We start from the raw sequence: 18,180 nt of genomic DNA, 5'->3' as shown, positions 1-18,180 counted from the left end.
TTTAAAAAGGAGTATAATTTGATAATATTTCGCTCAAAGAAACTTTAGGATAGGGTCAGCTGTACAAACTGTGTTTTATCGCAAATCGTGACGATCCTGGTTCTTAGTAACCAAACTGCAACTGAATATATATTTAATTAATATAAAAACATATGCATTTAAAATATTAGCCTGAAGGCTTCCGTTAGCATCACACCATTTAATTCTCTGACCAGGTAAACAATAGCTACACCTTCCTCCTCGGTAGCATGCTTATTTATTTTGTAAATTTTCAATGTTAAGGCAATATCATTCACAATGTCTGTTTAAAACACGAAGCATAAGCAGGTGTAAGCGATTAGACGGTAATGTAAACCCGGGCTAAACGAAGCCGAGAGAATAATAGGAGTCAGACTTACCATCATTCACCACATGTGTCACCACGGCCAGGTTGCGGTAGTTCCTCTGAAACATGATCACTTGGTCCTCTCAAGACCACTTAAACTCCCAGAAAAAACTTACTTTCTCCTTGAAAAACTCCTTTTCAAAACAGCACCAGATTCTTTGTCAGCCTTCTTGAGCGAAATTTGAAGTTTATGCTTTTTTTCTTTTTGGGCAACTTTGTGAGCAGAAGCTAAGGTTAGCTTGCAGCTAGCAGTATCGTTCACGTTGGCTGCCCAGGACCAGTTTCAACATTTACCACTAATTTCTTTTTTTCTTTTTTTACCACCTTATTGGTTTTTTCCCCCCCATAAAAGTACCGAAAACATGTCGTTTTAGCTCCTGTCAGTCGGTCTCTCCCGCTCACTTGTCTCCTGAAGCGCCAACAACATGGCGCCACCTGGCGAAACGAAGCTCTAACGTCTAATTACTGCAGCCTGAGCGCTTAAACTGCCACAGTATTAGCATACTTTAAAAAAATATATTTAGGCAAATGTAAAATTTTGTATTTTTATGGCATTTTTTTAAAATAGATATTTGGCTTAAATAGTTTTATTATTAACAAAGTAATTAACTTAATGTAATTCAGGCATCTATTTGTCAATCAAACACAAATTATTATTAGGTTGTTAAACAATAACAAAAGGGGAAAAATTTAATTTTTCTGCTGTATTTCCTGTTGTTAACTAAAAAAAAAATACAAAATTAAGTCATTGTCATTTTTAACAATAGTCCGTAATAACAGCTCCAAAACATTATTGCAAACTTCTGCATCATAATTTGTGGTCTCTGTTTTAGACTTGTCACATTTTAATGCCAAATGTGTTTTCAATAGATGGAGCCTTTAATTACTAAAACTATACATTTTCATCTTGACAGTCTACAACCACTAAAATGCTAATTATGATGTCTTAATGTTGGGGGAATATTGTCTCTTGGGCCAGATATTTCTATTTTTCTAAACTTTTGAACACAAAAATGTACTTGAATTTAGCTGAAGTACATAAATCTGTTGAAACCCTAACCCTAGCTCTGAGTCGTAACACTTTGCAGAAAAAAGGAATTTAACAAGTAAAGTTAGTCTGATTATTTTGTTATCCTCTGTTTCTCAATGTCAGTGAGAAACAAAAACATATTGTTATAGCCTAGAGTTCAGATCACCGATGATGTGTTAGACCTCACAGGGTTAATAATTGTAATTGTTTTACTGCTTACTTTTCAGTTATTATTATTTGCCTTACTTTAAATTAAACACTCAGCATTATGTTAACAATACTTCAGATTTGCACAAATCATATCTTTCAGTCTTCTTCTTTCGGCTGCTCCCTTTAGGGATTCCCACTGTGGAAATCTGTCTCCATCTCACTCAACCCTTTGCGTCCTCATCTGTCACACCAACCCTCCTCCATTAATATTTTCCTCCTATTTTTTTCCACTATCCCTCCTCTGCACATGTCCAAACCATGTCAGCCCTGCCTCTATAACTTTGTCTCTCTGATGTGCTCATTTCTAATCCTGTCCATCCTTCAGCTCTGCCACCTCTAGCTGCACCTCCTGTATTTTTGTCAGTGCTAGTGTCTCACTCCCATCTTGTAAACCTTCCTTTTCACTCTCACTGTTCTCTTTCTGTCACAAATCACCCCTGATACTCTTCTCCACTCACTCCACGCTGCCTGGACTCTCTCCTCTCTTGTGCCCCATCTGTTGCTTTGGATGGTTGACCCAAGATATTTAAACATCCACCTTCACCACCTCTGTTCCTTGCAGCTTCACTTTTAGATGTGTTTTCACCTCTCCATGCTCTCTTCAGCCTGCCTCCTTCTCTCACTTCAGATCATAATGTGTAAGAGGTCAGGCAGGAGTCTCTGTGGACTCCTGCCTGACCTCATCAGTCCACCTGCCCATCACCACATCAAATAAGAAGGGGCTCAGAGCCGATCCTTCCCCACCTTAAACTCATCCGTCACTTCAGCTGAACACTTCACCACTGCCTCATGCAGTGTAATACATATATGTACATTCTGCACATTCACTACTGCACATTACCCAATGTATATACTATATATATATAATGTTCATCCTCTACCCCGCCCCCCCCCCCCCCCCCCCCCCCCCCCATTTTTGCACACGTCGAGGAGTGTGTCAGGTTACATTTCACTGTGTGTTATACTTGTATAACTATGTATGTGACAAATAAAGAACCTTGAACCGTGACATATATGCTTTTTGGCTGCACCAATCCAGCTCACTGAAATATTTCACTCAACCTGCTTTTTGCAATGATCGAATGGATTTGACTGCCCTGAGATTTCAGCTGTTAAACTCTCACTGCCATTTAGCATTTTATTTATTTATCTACTTTTTTGCATATCACTTGGATGTCTGCAACTCATTGATCATTTTATATAAGATGATGATAATAGTGACATGGATATATAAAAACCCAACAGAAAGAAGCATTCTTATTTTAATTTTATATATATATATATGTGAGGTTATTTATAGCCTATAAAACTGTGAAAAACATTTCAGCTGCATCATGTGTAAGTAATCTAAATACAAACAATATAATAATACAATACAAACATTGTGGCTGTGTTTTCTTCATTGGTATAGCTTAATCTGTACTTAACCCATGTTTTTTACACATACTGTCTTAAAAAAAAGATAGAGCACGAGGCTGTTCAGTCGATGTGCGCATTATGAGATACCTTAAATGAGCTTATGTTGCAACAAAGGTAAGCTGTTTTAGGTTATGCAGACCAACCACATTAAAACAAACAAGACAGGAGCATTTGTAAACAGATCTCCAGCAGAGTCATTCCCAACCCATGCCTCTTCACTGGGCAAGCCCCTGATCTGTAGATGTTCCTTGGATTGTCCGTCTTTTGCAAATGAGAAAACAAAAAGGTCTTTGTAACATAGTAGTTTTAACTGTCAGAGTATGTACATACCGGATGCACAACCACATATCTATGGATTTTCGGTACACTGAAGTCCCTTTTTCCTCCTCCTTAGCCCCTGAAGACACAATCTCCATTAACAAATCAAGTCTCTTCCAGTGAATGAAACCATTCCGATGTAACACCAGTCGATTTGTCCATCTCATCCACTTACAATTGTGTAACGACTGTCAAAAATGCACATTCACGGGCTTATTTGCTCCTCCTCACAGCTCTCCTCCTGCTGCCAGGAGGCCACACTGATGGCCTGGGCTAAAGATGCGACGAGAGAGGACAGACCGATGAGGTAGCCGTCCTCCCTGCTACCCTCAGACCACGGGACGTTGTGTCGGAGCTCCTGCGAGTCAGGCAGAGGCGTCGTCTTTCCGAAGTCTATCATCCATACACTGGCCTTGCTGTGGTCGTGGACAAAGAGAAGCGAGCTGCCAATCACCTGATCGATTAAAAAACATAAAGGTATTGTAAGAGTGGCTATGATGAATTCATGTGTTTTTTATTTATCGTACAATTGAACAAGATTCATCTCTACATGTAGACTAACCTCATGAGTTCTGAAAAATGGCGAATTCTTTAGTGCGTCACTCAGGGCCAGGAGTCTGGAGTGGTACGCTCTCTGAGAACACACATGGGTGGAAATGTTTAGCAACAGAAAATGGTGAAGCTATGATAACTAAAACAAATGGGATCTATTATGCTTTTCCTTGTTTTCAGTGTTACAACAGTGGATGCTCATCTTAGACATGGCCAAAGCTTTCAGATAACCAGGTCAGTGTATGTGCAGCCAATTGGGCTGTAGGCTGCACTCAGTGTCACTATCCCTGGGTCTCTTCACGGTTCTGAGTTTTTAGAGTTTTAGTTTCATTTTGGGTTTAAGTATGCTTTAGGTTTGAGTTGTTTCTCATTTTGCTTGAGTAACTTTGTGTGCCTGTTTACGAGATTTTCAAGTTTACTTATTTTGCGTTTTGACTTTTTATTAGAGTCCTAGTTCAGCTGGGTCTCCTCGCTGCCCCAAATACCCCTGTGTGACAATTGTTTCTGTCTCCTTGTCCTCGTGTGTTTTCCAAGTTTTATGTTTGTGTATTTTCAGTTATATTTTGGACTTTGTGGGGGTTTTTTTCCTTTTGTGGTTTATCTGCCAACATCTTTAATAAACGGATCATTTTTAGCTCATTCCTGCCTGCATTTGGGCCCACATTCGACAAGTCACGATGACACTTTTTCACTCTTATTTGTAAAAGAAAGACGATGCTTTTAATATGGTCACAGCTCTGCCAGAAAATGCAGGTCTGCTTTCTCCAAAAATTAAGAATGAGAGATGTGAATGAGCAGAAAATCCAAAAGTAATTTTACATTTTCTGATCATTTTGTAAAGTGGTTGGTGTTGGATTATTCTTTCAAAATAGTTTGGTCTGGTAAGTGTCTTTAGGTATACACTGCAAGAACTTTGCACTTCTCTACACTTTTCCCTACGACCATGACAGGTCACAGCAGATGTAAGTCCTCACCAGGTTTAGCTCCACTTAGGGTTTCTTTATCCTCACTTTTTCCACTTGCTTGCTCATTAAGGATTGCATTCATTATCAGTTTTGAAGTTGCCAGTTCTGTTTTCTGTTATCAAACAATTTTTTTTCTTACTATGACATGATTCCAGTGCGTTTTCTAAAGGAAAAGTTTTACATGTTAGCAGAACTGACCAGAGTGTGCAGCTGGCTCCTGGTGAAGTAAAGCAGTGCCTCAGTGACCTGAGCTAAAGTCTGAATCTTCCTGAAGTCTCGCTGGATGCTACCATCCTCCATCTGACTCACAGAGACAGAAACAGATACTTTATCAGATGGATACTTTTAATAAACATAAACAGTGCAGTTCCTTCCCTGGCCTTCACTCCTACCATAATGCCCTCTATCCTGAAGCCCAGCGTGGACGTAGAACTGATTGAATCCCTCCACTGAAGGTAGCGCCATTTGGTGACTCCCTTCTGTGCATGTTCCTCTGCTGACGGAGCGGAAGGGTCCATTTTCACCATCTTCTGGTACATATCGCTTCGCAGAGGAGCTTTGACACGAGCTTTGACTAATTCATCCTCTTGGTAGGTTCTAGCAAAGAAAATGTAGATATTTAGTTTTGACAAAGGGGTCATTCAAACAAAAACACCAATATCAGACTGGAAATAATGGTGTGATATACCACAGTGAGTGAAATTCAAGGGGAGGTTTAATTCCTGGCCCTGAGCAGAAAGTGTGGTGTTTAGATGCTGAGGTCTCATAAGGTAAGACTCAATTCATTCCTTGTGGACACAAAGACGTATCTGAACCATTCAAAACGACAGTTCCCGTATCCGTCGCTCTTAATGACTATAAGCTCAGGACCAGGTACAAACTGGATGTTCACGTTTTAATGTTTTGTCATTTTTTCGGGATTCGATATAAAAATAACCTTCCATGAGTTAGTCATCATAGCAAGAACATGATATAAACAATTTATTCCCAAATACCCTTTCTATACATTAAAACCAGTGTAGCGTATTATTCATAAAATCTGAAATCTTGACATTTTCTCTCCTAGAAAACTCACTAAGCCCTTCACGTAGCTGAATGTTAATATTCTGCAATCAAGACTTGATGAGTCACCTGTGAGGGACGCCTTACCTGACTCCCATCTTGCAGTCCATGATGACAGGCCTCTTCAGGCCACTTAGCAGATCCTCCAGGCGGATATAGCAGAGCTCCCCTCTTGTTACCAAGCCATGATACTGTGGGACAAAGGGTCTCAGCGGGTCTCTCATCAGGCAATCCAGGCAGTTTGCTTCCACTTCACTGTATAGTTTCAGCACCTCACCTCCTTTACTGACCTGGAAGTTACCTGATGACATCAGCAAACATCAAGAAGAGATGAAATTATTGTTCCCATACAATCAATAAGGCAATAAGTGAAGCAAGCAGAGTGATGGGTACTGCCTAAGTTCAGCATAGTAAACTTTTTCAAGACTGACACCTCAGTAAAGGTAATACTGAGCTTCACTGTCTCCTGGTTTTAACCATCCACTGTTCAATGACTAGCCCACGTCCTAATAATCTTTTGAAACACAAACTAAAACAATGACTAAGTCCATGAAGAGCTGACATAATGTGCAGTCACATGGATATTTACATATGAGTCAATGTGAGTTAATGCCGGCAAGCAGTGGTGATGACATACAGTACATCCTATAGTGACTTCAGTTCATATTTACAAGTCAAAAATGTCCTCTTGGAAAGCTTTGCAATCATGTAAACATCAATGTGTTGGACAGCATCATAGCTAGCATCATTTGGAAATGTGTTCACGCTGATTTCTGAAAGCCTGCACGTGTCTGTGTGGAAGAAACTGTAACACACATGCCTTGATGTCCAGCCAGCTGGACCCAGGAGCTCTGCCGGCTCATAGACCAGTGCATCATGGTCAGGAAGGTTTTCCAGGAGCGGCACTGAGGCATAAAAAGAAAAGCATGTTACGTGAGAGGAGCATTCCTGTCTAGTAGTTATCCAACAACTATTATCTCTAAGGCCAGTTCAGGGTGTGGAGAATACCTTCCATTTCTTTGTTAATAGGTAGGTTACCTATGTGTAAAGGACAAAGACAAACACCTGCAGGGAGTTTGGAGTGCCGAATTTACCTACAACAGGAATAGCAGCATGCATGCAAAAAGAAGCAGGGTAAGCCGGTTTGTTAGTGTGAAGGGCTAAACTTGCTTTGTCACAGTAGGAAAAACAGAGATGTCATTAATAAAATTAACAGAAACTGGTTTGTTTTAAGCGGCAAGTACGTGTGTTTTTACGCACGTTTGCTACCGTGAAATGTCAAAACATTCACAGTGAAATCATAGCTATGGACGCACGTTGAACTTTAATTCTCTGTAATTTGGAAATGGTTCATTTGTACATTTCTTTTGACAAAAGCATAAAATGACTACATAAAATTCTTTGATTTCCCACTTCGGGGAGCCATGTAGTCACGTGGCCTTAACAAACTCTGAAAAATGTACTCCAACAAACAGAACATTCCTCAGCAGTTACGATCTACTTTGTATATACACAAAACAGTCTCTAACAGACACAGAGGTAGCCAATGAAAAACCTAAACCCAAAAGCAGCTGAAGCTGAGCCAAGCATGTTCAGTAGTGCACTGTTACAAAATGACAGGCTTGCAGTTTGGAGGAAATGTCTCTATTACATCATATTTAAGCTCTTCCAATCATACACGCTTCCATATTAAACGTTACCATGCTGGTTTAAAATGTTTTGTAGGCCTGCTACAGCCGACTGTCTGCTATTCAGTGTCTGACAATGCAAACACACTGTGTTTAGAGCGTGCTTCCTATCATCCTCCCTCTGTTCGCTCTTTACTCTCATATCTGCAGCAGCAGCAGCAGCCAGGCATGCAAACACCATTCAAATCTGACTTTGTCAAAGTCCTCTTTCAAGCCCATGCAAATCAGTAGGACCACAGGTGCACAGAACAGTTGAGAAACATGGTTTTACTTTACTTCCATGGAAAACCAGAGCAGCCAGACACATGAGCCAATGCTAGTGTATCAGCCAGGACCCCCCTCCCCCCAAAAAATGAGAACATACTTTAAAGCTGCATCTGTGTATAATGTGTTGTTCTCAGATATTCTCACCTTCCTGAATGTCTTCCTCTTTGACCCAGCATCCTCTCCTTCACTGAAGACCTCGTCGCTCTCTGCGGAGGAAAGGTTGAGGGAAGAGGAGGAGGAGGTGGAGGAGTGCAGAAGCTTGGAGAGGATAGGATGTGGGGAGGACCACTGTTGTGTTGTGGACCCCTCTGTCACTCCTGGCAGTTCCTCCTCATCATTCCTTTTTGGGGTCTCCCTGCTGCTCTTTGTATCTCCTTCTACTGCTGAAATAGTCGATCTCCCATCTTCGTCTTCCTCCTCTTCTTTCCTCACTTTCTCAAAGCTGGAGTTTCTACCTCTCCAGTGTTTTCCCTCAGCATTTGCACACCCTTCATCATCATCATCATCATCATCATTAAATTCCTCTTTTTTTTCAGTCTCCTCCACCCTTCTTTTCCCACTCCACCTTCCTCTCTCGCAGCTGTCTGCGTCGACCTCAAAGCTTCCCCCCGACCTCTCCTTCCTCCTAAGTTTCCATTTTGCCTTTAACCAGTCCCTTGGAGATCTTGTAGTCAGCTCTTCGTTTCGTTCTGTGCTTTGAAGTTCTTCTGTTTTGTCTTCCTTCACATTTGTGGCATTTGACTGGCAAGCCATGTCTGAATTGTGCTGATCATCCTCGTCCTCGTCCTCTCCCAGTCCACCTATGCACTGACTATAAGGGGGGAAGCTTTTTGTTGACTGGAGACTGGGTCTGGATCTTAATCTGACCACCCTGCAGCTGCTCGACGGTCTTTCACTGATCAACAGATGTTGATGCGTTTTATCCGATAAGGTGGAAAAGCAGTCATTCTCTACAATTTGCTGATTCTCTATCTCCATCTTTATCCCCTCTGTGTGGTTGTCATCTGTAGTGTCCATCTTTGTGTCGGATGTGAGCCCAACATGTGCTTGTACAACAGCAAAATCTTTACAACAGATGCACAGTTTTGAACACGTTTGAGGAAAAGCATTCAAAGAGTCTAAAAATCACTAGAACGACATTTTTTTAAAATGACAGAAATTGAAAAAAAAGAAGCAGCATTAAATGCTCACGTGTATCTAACTTACCTAACCCGTGTCCTCCACCTGCAAGTTTTCAGTTACACAAAGCTGTGTGCCTGTCAGTGAGCCACATCCCGTTCTCATTCTCTCTGCTGGTGCCAAATTTTGCATGCAGTGACGCTGTTAAGTTTCCAGAGCTTTATTCAGGGACAGCTGCTGGAATTTGGCCAAGAGTGCCACTGGCAAGAGGACATCCAGGAATACGGTGTCCTCCCTCCAATAATGAATGTGTTTTACAGTGTTTTACTTAAATAGTTACACAGCATTCGAGTGAATAAATGCAAAAAAAGTGTTATTTGTGTAATAAGAAAAAGTTGCAAATTTTGCTTTGTTGTTTTTCAGAATTTCTTTTCATCATACAACAAAAGAAACAGCTCCACAGTCCAACATTTCACAGCTTAATGAAAACAGAAATTCTAGACAGTTATTATGTAGAATAGATTTCATGTATATTGTTATAAGTACATATTACTTTGAAATAAACCCATTGACTACTTTGTTAGGAAAGCCTCAACTGCTCATTTTCACAATTATCTAATCAGCCAATCACATAGCAACAACTCAGTGCATTTATGCATGGTAAGGGATGGTCAACATAACCTGCTGAAGTTCACACACTGGTAATTTCTGCTTCAGACTTGCTTAAAATGCCACACCCTATAGAGCATTGTTGCTGACCATATTGACCCATTTGTGACCATAGTATACCCATCTTCTGATCATTGCTTCCAGCAGGATAGCGCGCCGTATCACAAAGATCACATAATCTTAAAATAGTTTCTTGGACATAACAATGAATTCACTGTACTCAAATGGCCTCCACAGTGACTAAACCTCAATCCAATTAAGTATATTTGGGATGTGCTGGAGCGGGAGATTTACAACTGTGTGATGCTAGCATGTCAATAAAGCACAAAATCTCAGAAGGATGTGTACGATATCTCGTTGGATTAAGGCAGCTCTGAAAAGAGATCCAATCTGGAACTAGCAAAGTGTAACCAATAAACTTTCCAATAAGTGCGTGTTGATGGATGTAATTGTCCCAAGCTAAGGAGACACGGTGTGGCTTTTTTTTTTTTTGCAACTATTGCTTAAAAAACTTGCAGTGGGGTAACCGTTTGGCTCACTGTGTTGAGCAGACAACCAATATTCTGAAAGGCTACTGCAGGAGCTGGGGTTTGAGTCTGTCTTGGGCCATTTCTGGCCCCCAGCTTCGTGCTGCTGATGTTTCTGCTGTTTTATGTGTGGATGTTCTGTTTTAAACGTATTTGTCTTCATACTCAGTTGTCCGCTGGAGTTTCCCCACATTGTTTCGATTCTGGTTAGAGCCAGTTCAGGCTGTTATGTGAAAGGAGTAGCAAACACCAGTGTATAAAAGCATCACTGATTTTGATTTTCGCATTAAATAGTCCTCATTTCTTAGAACAAGAATGCTCAGTTTGAAAAAAAAGGTCGTTTTTTTTAATGGTAATGCTTCATGCAGTCAACCAGCTAAATGAATTACTTGTATTTAAAACCCCTCCCAAAACCAAAAGCAGCTTTCAGCTGATGTATTTGGAAAAGATTTTATCTAAGTGTAAATTAACATAGAAATCTTGGATTAATATGCCACTGAAACACAGAAGTGTGTTTCAGTGGCATGGGAAGTTACCTACACAGCTGTGTAGGTAACTTCTTTTTCTTCTTTCAGCCACGTTCAGTTTCTACCTTTGGAGGTTGCCTCAGGGCGTCATCTGCCTCCACCTCAAACTATCCCTCTGCATGCACCCATTCACTACATCCATAAACCTCCTCCTAGATCTTTCTCTTTTCTTCCTGCTTGGCACCTCCATCTTTGTCCAGTATATCCACTATTCCTCCTCTGCACATCTCCAAACCATCCCGACCCCTCTTACTTTGTCTCCAGACTTTGTCTGTATGATTAGTGTTAACCAGCAACTACAACATTTATGATCATTGTAATTATGTTTTATTTTATATCAGAGCAAATGTCTTTTTGTTTTGACTATAAAGACATTTGCAAGTGACTTATTTGTGGTGCCTATAAATACTCAAACAAATAAAACCATATATTTTTTTTTCAGTCTAACATATTCCCAAGAAATGTTTTTCTCATAATGACAGGGTTTCTTTGCGGCTTTTATGTAAAATTGATTTTCTTCATCATTTTCAACCAGATATTGGCCTTAAATATTCATCTTTACATCACATTATCATGGTTGTTCTCTGCACATTTTCCTCCTCCTTTATCAGTTGCCTCAGGCTGCTTCTGTTTCGTTTATTTCTCCCTGACCAATTGTATCTCTGTTTTGCTGCTCTGTGCCATTTCCAACGTGAAAATGTGGTTCCTCCTGTCTCACGTCTGTGGGGTTTTGATGGAAGGGACCCAGCATTTCTGCAGTGCCTGTCAAAGAATTTGTTCCAGCAGTCAAACACAGTAAATCACACTCTTGAACTGATCCAGTTAGTTTAAACATGCATGAACATAAATAATAATGTACCTGCAGGGACAGCTCTTTCCTCCCCTTGCTGGTTGTTCTCCTCTGTCCAATTCATTCTGAACTGTAGGCAACAAGGAACTCAGTGACAGGTAAGCATGACCAGGAAGGAAAAATCTGATAATTCAAGTTTAGAGCCCTGTCTGTTTGCAGTCATGGGTCTCTCTTCTCACCCGCTGTGGTTTCACTTGAAACAGCAGCCTCATGTAGCTGAAGATGAAGATGAAACTGAGGAAGATGAAGTTGCTGGAGATGCCCACAATGGCTGATATGATGGGGAAGTAGTACAGCAAGTATCTGGTGAGGCAACAGGTAAATATTATATAAATCTCAGGAAAAAGTGTCCTGAATGTGTAGTGCAGACTAAACAAAGACCAAAACACAAAAAGCAACAGAAAAACGTCTCTTTACAGAAGCATAAACTGGGAATAAATACTAGGGAAATGTAGCACAGGACCTGGGATATGTTAGGGGGAAGTGAACTGAGGCTCTGACAAGGACAATGAGGAAGACAGCAACTACATAGGAAGCAACAACTCAAAGCAGCAAACAAGGAACACAAACTCCCAAAATAAGATAACTACATGGGGAAAATGCAGACACATAAATATGAGGGACAACGAAGAGTGAAATGATGAAGCTACTTAGAAACTAGGAACAAAACTAAATACAAGAATACATGAAGTGAATATAAACATCAAACAAACCGGGGATCACAAAGAAGAAATAAATCAATACAACTTCAAAACTTCAAAGGTCCAAGAAACTCTGGGTAACCTGAGCCAGAACCATGACAAAAAGTACTCAAACTGTCTGCCAGAGACACCCCTCAAAGACTTAGCAGTAATGCATCTCAAAGTCTGCATGTCTCTGAGTGTGGTCACTGAGACTGGGCCAAAGTCTACACAGTGTCGGGACCTGGGGTCATTGAGTTTGGCAGCTGATTAACAAAGATGAGGATCACTGCTACCTGAATTCAAGTTTTTCAGAGCCACTTCTGAGAAACGTGTGTCCCTTTCACGTACACATCATATTTCTATTCTATTTATTGTGGCGTTATTGAGCTGAATGTAAGTTCTGCTTCATTCCTCATAAACCACGAGTGAAAGCAGAGCCACTGGTGCCTTGGCTTATCATTGTTATATCTCTGTCAAGTAACCAACCCATGATTTTGAGGAAGATCTCACAAAATGCCATATTCTGACAGTTGGTCACAGAAAAAAAATAAAAAATTTATATTCCATAAATAATCAAACGTGTATTTAATGAGCCATTCAAAATTTTGCCTTCATACTACAAACATTTTCCTGGAAGAAGCCCTCGAGGTACATATGAATGGATCGAAAACTTCTTTTGGGTAAACTTTTGAGCGTCTTTATTCCCACGCAGTATTTCTGGTCGAAACCAATCGCAGCACATGAAAGCTCTCCTTTTTGCCTACATTTCAGTTCCAGGGTAATCTGGTATGATTCCTTCTGGTCGAAGCAATTTTCTAAAATAGTGACATTTTATCATTTGTGCTCCATATGATAGTTTGGATACATCACAGTCATCAAATAGCTTTAGACTGTGAAGAGAACCCTGCAATCTGAGTACACAGAGGGGCCTGGAGGAGGTTTAAACGTTACAACACGTTCTTCTTTTTTCAAGCAAATGTGTGCATTATGTGGGTAATTCTCACCTTATGCCAGTGAAATGAGCATGAATGTAGAGGTCAGATGAATATATCTGCACCTTGCTGGACATGATCTCGATGACAGCCGTGACTGAGGGAGCATACTGAACAGAGAGGGAAAATAAACTTGTTAATTAGGTGTCAGTTAAATATTGACCTGCTGTTTCCGTATTAACATGTGTTCCCCTGTATCCCTGTCCTGCTTATTGCTCCCTACTCCCTTTTTATCTAACATCTATATATGCAGGACTCACTGGGTTGTCTGTGAAGTCTGAGAAGAGCTCCACCTCCAGCACTTGTTTCTGCTCGGCTGCTCCAGTCAAAAAGGCCGGGAGGAACAGCAGCGTTCCCAGCGTCCTCAGCAGGTCTGAGCGGTATCGCAGTATGCTCTGACCACAACAGCACAGCACAATATCTTTCACTTACAGTGCACATATTATTATCCAGACTCTGGGATGAATTCATTTTGCTCTTTTGTTACAAATGTGCAAGTCGGTGCAAAAGGTCTTTAGTGATGAAATTTAAAGAAAGGATTACAGATGCAGGCTCAGACGCTCATGAGTTTATACTACACCCATGAACCAATAGGCTGTTCATGGTGGTTGTGGATTAACTTACCAGGGTTTTTGTAAATTAGACACATGCATCTAAAAAGTATGGAGATGTGTAAACAATTAAAACAAAACTCATATAATTTATTTCTGTTAAATTAAAAAAAAATGCTTTAGAGTTTGAGTATCGGTGCTGAATCAAACAGTCCATGTCACATATTCATCTTGTATTTCTAAGCTGTCATGTCACATCTTTGTCCTGTCATCTCATTAACCTTAACAGTGGGACAGCATAGTGCTGTTACGGCTGCCACAAAAGTGATAAATGACATACTTGTTGCTCTGGATAAAAAACTGCACTGCGCTTCTCTCTTTATCGACCTGTCAAAAGCTTTCGACACTGTGGATCACGCCATTTTGAAGCATAGGCTTCTTTCTTTGGGGCTGTCTAGACATGCTGTCTCCTGGTTCACTAACTATTTGAGTGACAGGACTCAATGCATTAAATGTGAAAATCTGTGCTCAGAACTTTTGAATATTCACACTGGGGTGCCACAGGGTTCAATTTTAGGACCTCTGTTGTTCATCATGTATATAAATGATTTGGGACAAAATGTGTCAAATGCTAGTATGCATTTTTATGCTGATGACACAGTTATTTATTCCTTTGGCTCAAACCTTGAAAAGGCAATAGAATCTTTGCAGAAAGCTTTTGATGTGGTTCAGCACACACTTCTGGAGCTGAAATTGGTTCTTAATGCTGAAAAGACAAAGCTAATGTTGTTTTCAAACATGAAGAGATTTCCTCAAACTGTCCCTTTGGTGTCCACTCTTGAGGGAAACCTCATAGAAGTGGTGCATACGTATAAATATCTTGGCTTTTTAATTGATGATTCTCTGACCTTTAAATCTCACATAGACAATCTTGTGAAAAAACTCAAACTAAAATTAGGATTTTTCTTTCGAAACAAATTTTGCTTTTCTTTTGAGACAAAAAGGCGTCTTGTAAATGCCACATTTTTATCTGTTTTAGATTATGGTGATCTGCTGTACATGAATGCTTCTGCCCAGTGTCTTCATAAGATTGACTCAGTATATCATGCCTCTTTACGGTTTATTACAAACTGTAGGGCTTTGACCCATTGTTGTGATCTGTATGCTCGAGTGGGATGGCCTTCGTTGTCCTCCAGGAGGTTTGATCACTGGTGCATCTTTATTTACAAGGCCCTGCTTGGACAAATGCCCACCTATATTTGCGATCTGCTCACATGGAGGAGTACTGTTTCTTATAGCCTGCGTTCAAGCGATCTTCTTCTGCTCAATGTTCCATTTGCCAGAACTGAACTGGGAAAGAGGGCTTTTTCTTATGCTGCCCCTTTTACATGGAACATGATGCAAAAAGACTGGAAGATAGCAGATCTTATTTCATTAAATGCTTTTAAGTCCAAATTGAGAGAGCCAGAGAAAAATGTTTTTTAAAATGTAATTGTTACTTATAATCATGTATGTAACTTTGTAATTTTAACATGTTGTCGCCTCTTGGCCAGGACTCCCTTGGAAAAGAGGTTTTTAATCTCAATGGGACTTTTCCTGGTAAAATAAAGGTTAAGAAGAAGTGGGATGACCTGACACAGTGGAAGACCTGCCATAAGCAGCTCTAATCTGGCTCTGAGCAGGCTGTGTGATTAAAAGGGTTAGCATGCATCAGCACTGTACTCACAAAGCGAGAGCTGGAGGCAGACAGCTGATGTTTTCCCTGAGAAACACACAGCAGTGCAGCAGTGAATCACTGGAGTAGCTGTTAAAAGTACACTATTTGATTGCATGTAGACGCGCTGGTGCTGAGTGAGTATGAGTGCAGCTTACAGAGCGAGCAGAGGAGGCCACTTGCTCTCCATCCTGAGAGAAACAGGTTGTTTTAATCATAAACATCCCCAGCTCCCGATTGGTTGGGGAATCCGGCATCTCCAGCTGCAAAGACATCCGATAGGGCTGGCCGAATGTCAGCGCCTCGATATATATTACAAAAAACATATGAGTATTCTTGGAATGCATATAAATATATACATATATATAATATGAATGAATGTCTATAGGGGAACAATTATGCTTATTTCCAGACATATATTTTTATTTTTAGAGTCTACTAGTGAGGCTTTGCATGATTCACTGTTTAAAATTAATTCACTGTCTGAAACAAGCCCTTTTTTGTTCCTCCGCACTCCGCTCCCCATTAAGGACCACTTTCTTCCTCTAAAGAAAAGCCTAATAAGTCCCCTGCATGGAGTAAACTGATGAACTTACATGTTTTTTATTTCTGATCAGAGAGATGTTGGCCATAGGGTAAGAGCACAAAAACGAAGCTGGAGATTCACAGTCTGTCCTGGAGATTAAAACATGAATAAATGAGAAAGAATGGACCACAAAAACAGAAGCTGGATGGGACTTGACATACACACCTGTAGTAGTAGTTCACAGGTGCAGAAAAAGTCGCCTGGGGCATATAAGAGTAGTAGAAAGTCCCGTACAGAAATGCAGTGATCCACAGGAGGAGGAAGACAAATGAGAACACAATTGAGAGCTGTACGAGTCTCTGCCGGGCCCGTGACATCGCAACGAATACAGTGTACTGGAGCTTCACCAGCGCCCAACCAATAAGGACTGATGGTTCTGCATCATCTTGTGAGTGCAAGTTGCTTTGTCGCTCCATTAAATCTAAAAACCAAACAAGCAGTGAAGGTTAATAAAACACATCGATAAAGGTTATTTTATGGAAATAAGGACTCATATGGACTCAGCTAAAGCAGGTTAAGATCCACATTTGTGAGTCTGAAAATGTTTCAGTGTTATCTAAGACGTCATCTGCTTCACATTTTCCTGAAATACAGACACACTGAGCATTTGATTCACTCCCAGACCCTCAGTGTGGCTGATGATGTTATGATGTTTCGGCACAAGCCTTCACATTCATGTTACCGAGATCTGCAAAACCGCTGAGTCCAATCACAGTCACATGCAGAGTTCTTTCATATCAGATGACTTCAAACTGTGTCAGCAGTCAACTGCCAGATTGATAATATTCAGCAGTGAATCAAAGTCTGATGGTACTTTTCTGTGTTCATAATGTCATCAGTTTTGATAAGATCTCCAAAACCACTGACTGAAATGCAGCCCAAACCATGATAGAGCCTCCACTGTGATTTACAGATGGCTGTACACACAGTTCTTGTGTAATTTGGCATTCCTCAGCATGTTCCCAATATTTCCCTTCCTTAAGAATGGCTTTTTCTCTCAGATCCACTGTAGTTTTATTTTTTAGGAATGACATTTCTTCTTTTGTCCTCCACTTGTCCAGTTTCCTCAAAGTTTTAAGGAGACACTGCACACCATGATGAGATATGGCAGGCTTTTAGCTAACAGCTCTTTGAAAACCCCTTTGTTGTTGCAAAAAAAAAAAATGTCTATGGAACTGTTATTTTTGACATTTTTATAGATGATAAATATAAATGAGGGGTAGCTCAAGAATTTTACACAACACTGTAAATCATAAAAGAAGAAGGGAGTTGAGACTTTCTCTTCACGTGAATCCTGATAAAGCATTCAAGAAAAAAGTAGGATCCCATACAACATGCCTGCAACAGTTATCTGTCCTGCTATAAAAACTCACCTCTTGCTTGCGCTGGCTAATTGTGAGCAGTTAGGAAACGTCTTCTTCTTCCCCTGAAGTCCCCTCAGTGGAGGCTTGACACAGATTTTATGCAATATGAGCAAAACTCTCCCAGGAAACTTCTCCTTAGTGGCTCTCGGACTCACATTGGACAGGATTTAGTCCATCCCACACTAAGACAGATGCTGCTGCCAACTGTAGCAGAGTTCTCAGAACTGAGCAAGACTGAAGTAACACTGCGACACACGTCATCAAAATACTCCGAATGTGCGAGACATTTCAAAGTGTACTATGACATGTGAGATTATTTAGTGATGGTGCTTGAAATAATGCCTACAATATCACATATTCAGTGTTTGAATCCATAGCGTAACAAATGCTAACTCATGATCTAATGCTGCATGAGGTCTAATATTCTGAACTGTGTATTGGTTTTATGTCCAGCAGAAACTGATAATCATATCAAACTGTTTGCTGAACTGATCATTTATTGTTGATCTATTTTGTTTTATCTCGTGGTCCATCGTCCCCAGGGGTTTTTTGTTTCAGTTTTGTGTTCTGCTTCATGTCTTTTTTAATAGCATTATTACTGGTAGTGATAATAGTCTCCCCAGTGTTTCTATCTGTATCATCCTCTGTCTATTTTCTGTTTTAATGCTTTGTTCCCCCTTTTGTTCCTTTGCCTCTGATATC

At 40.4% G+C, this 18,180-nt stretch overlaps 2 protein-coding genes across 2 annotated transcripts; both read right to left on the bottom strand.

The window, feature by feature from the left end:
* Nucleotides 1–2,934: 2,934 nt before the first annotated feature.
* Nucleotides 2,935–9,059, bottom strand: LOC146677835 (inositol-trisphosphate 3-kinase A-like). Its single transcript, XM_085382758.1, has 7 exons — nt 8,041–9,059; nt 6,762–6,846; nt 6,029–6,242; nt 5,272–5,476; nt 5,078–5,179; nt 3,925–3,996; nt 2,935–3,816 (listed from the first exon to the last, which is right to left on the bottom strand). Exons 1-7 carry the CDS (start codon nt 8,911–8,913, stop codon nt 3,568–3,570), a joined length of 1,800 nt encoding a protein of 599 aa, XP_085238884.1. The 5' UTR covers nt 8,914–9,059; the 3' UTR covers nt 2,935–3,567.
* Nucleotides 9,060–11,039: 1,980 nt separating this feature from the next.
* LOC146677834 (seipin-like) lies at nt 11,040–16,530 on the bottom strand. Its single transcript, XM_085382748.1, has 9 exons — nt 16,280–16,530; nt 16,125–16,203; nt 15,687–15,830; nt 15,541–15,576; nt 13,524–13,658; nt 13,276–13,373; nt 11,768–11,891; nt 11,598–11,658; nt 11,040–11,500 (listed from the first exon to the last, which is right to left on the bottom strand). Exons 1-9 carry the CDS (start codon nt 16,528–16,530, stop codon nt 11,355–11,357), a joined length of 1,074 nt encoding a protein of 357 aa, XP_085238874.1. The 3' UTR covers nt 11,040–11,354.
* Between the last annotated feature and the right edge of the window lie 1,650 nt (nt 16,531–18,180).

The sequence above is a fragment of the Rhamphochromis longiceps genome, linkage group LG2 (genome assembly GCF_057381845.1).
Source record: "Rhamphochromis longiceps isolate RC_006_pf linkage group LG2, R_longiceps_female_GT1.1, whole genome shotgun sequence".
Taxonomy (NCBI): domain Eukaryota; kingdom Metazoa; phylum Chordata; class Actinopteri; order Cichliformes; family Cichlidae; genus Rhamphochromis; species Rhamphochromis longiceps.
The sequence above is the reverse complement of the archived record's forward strand: the minus strand, read 5'-3'. Positions and strand labels throughout refer to the sequence as shown.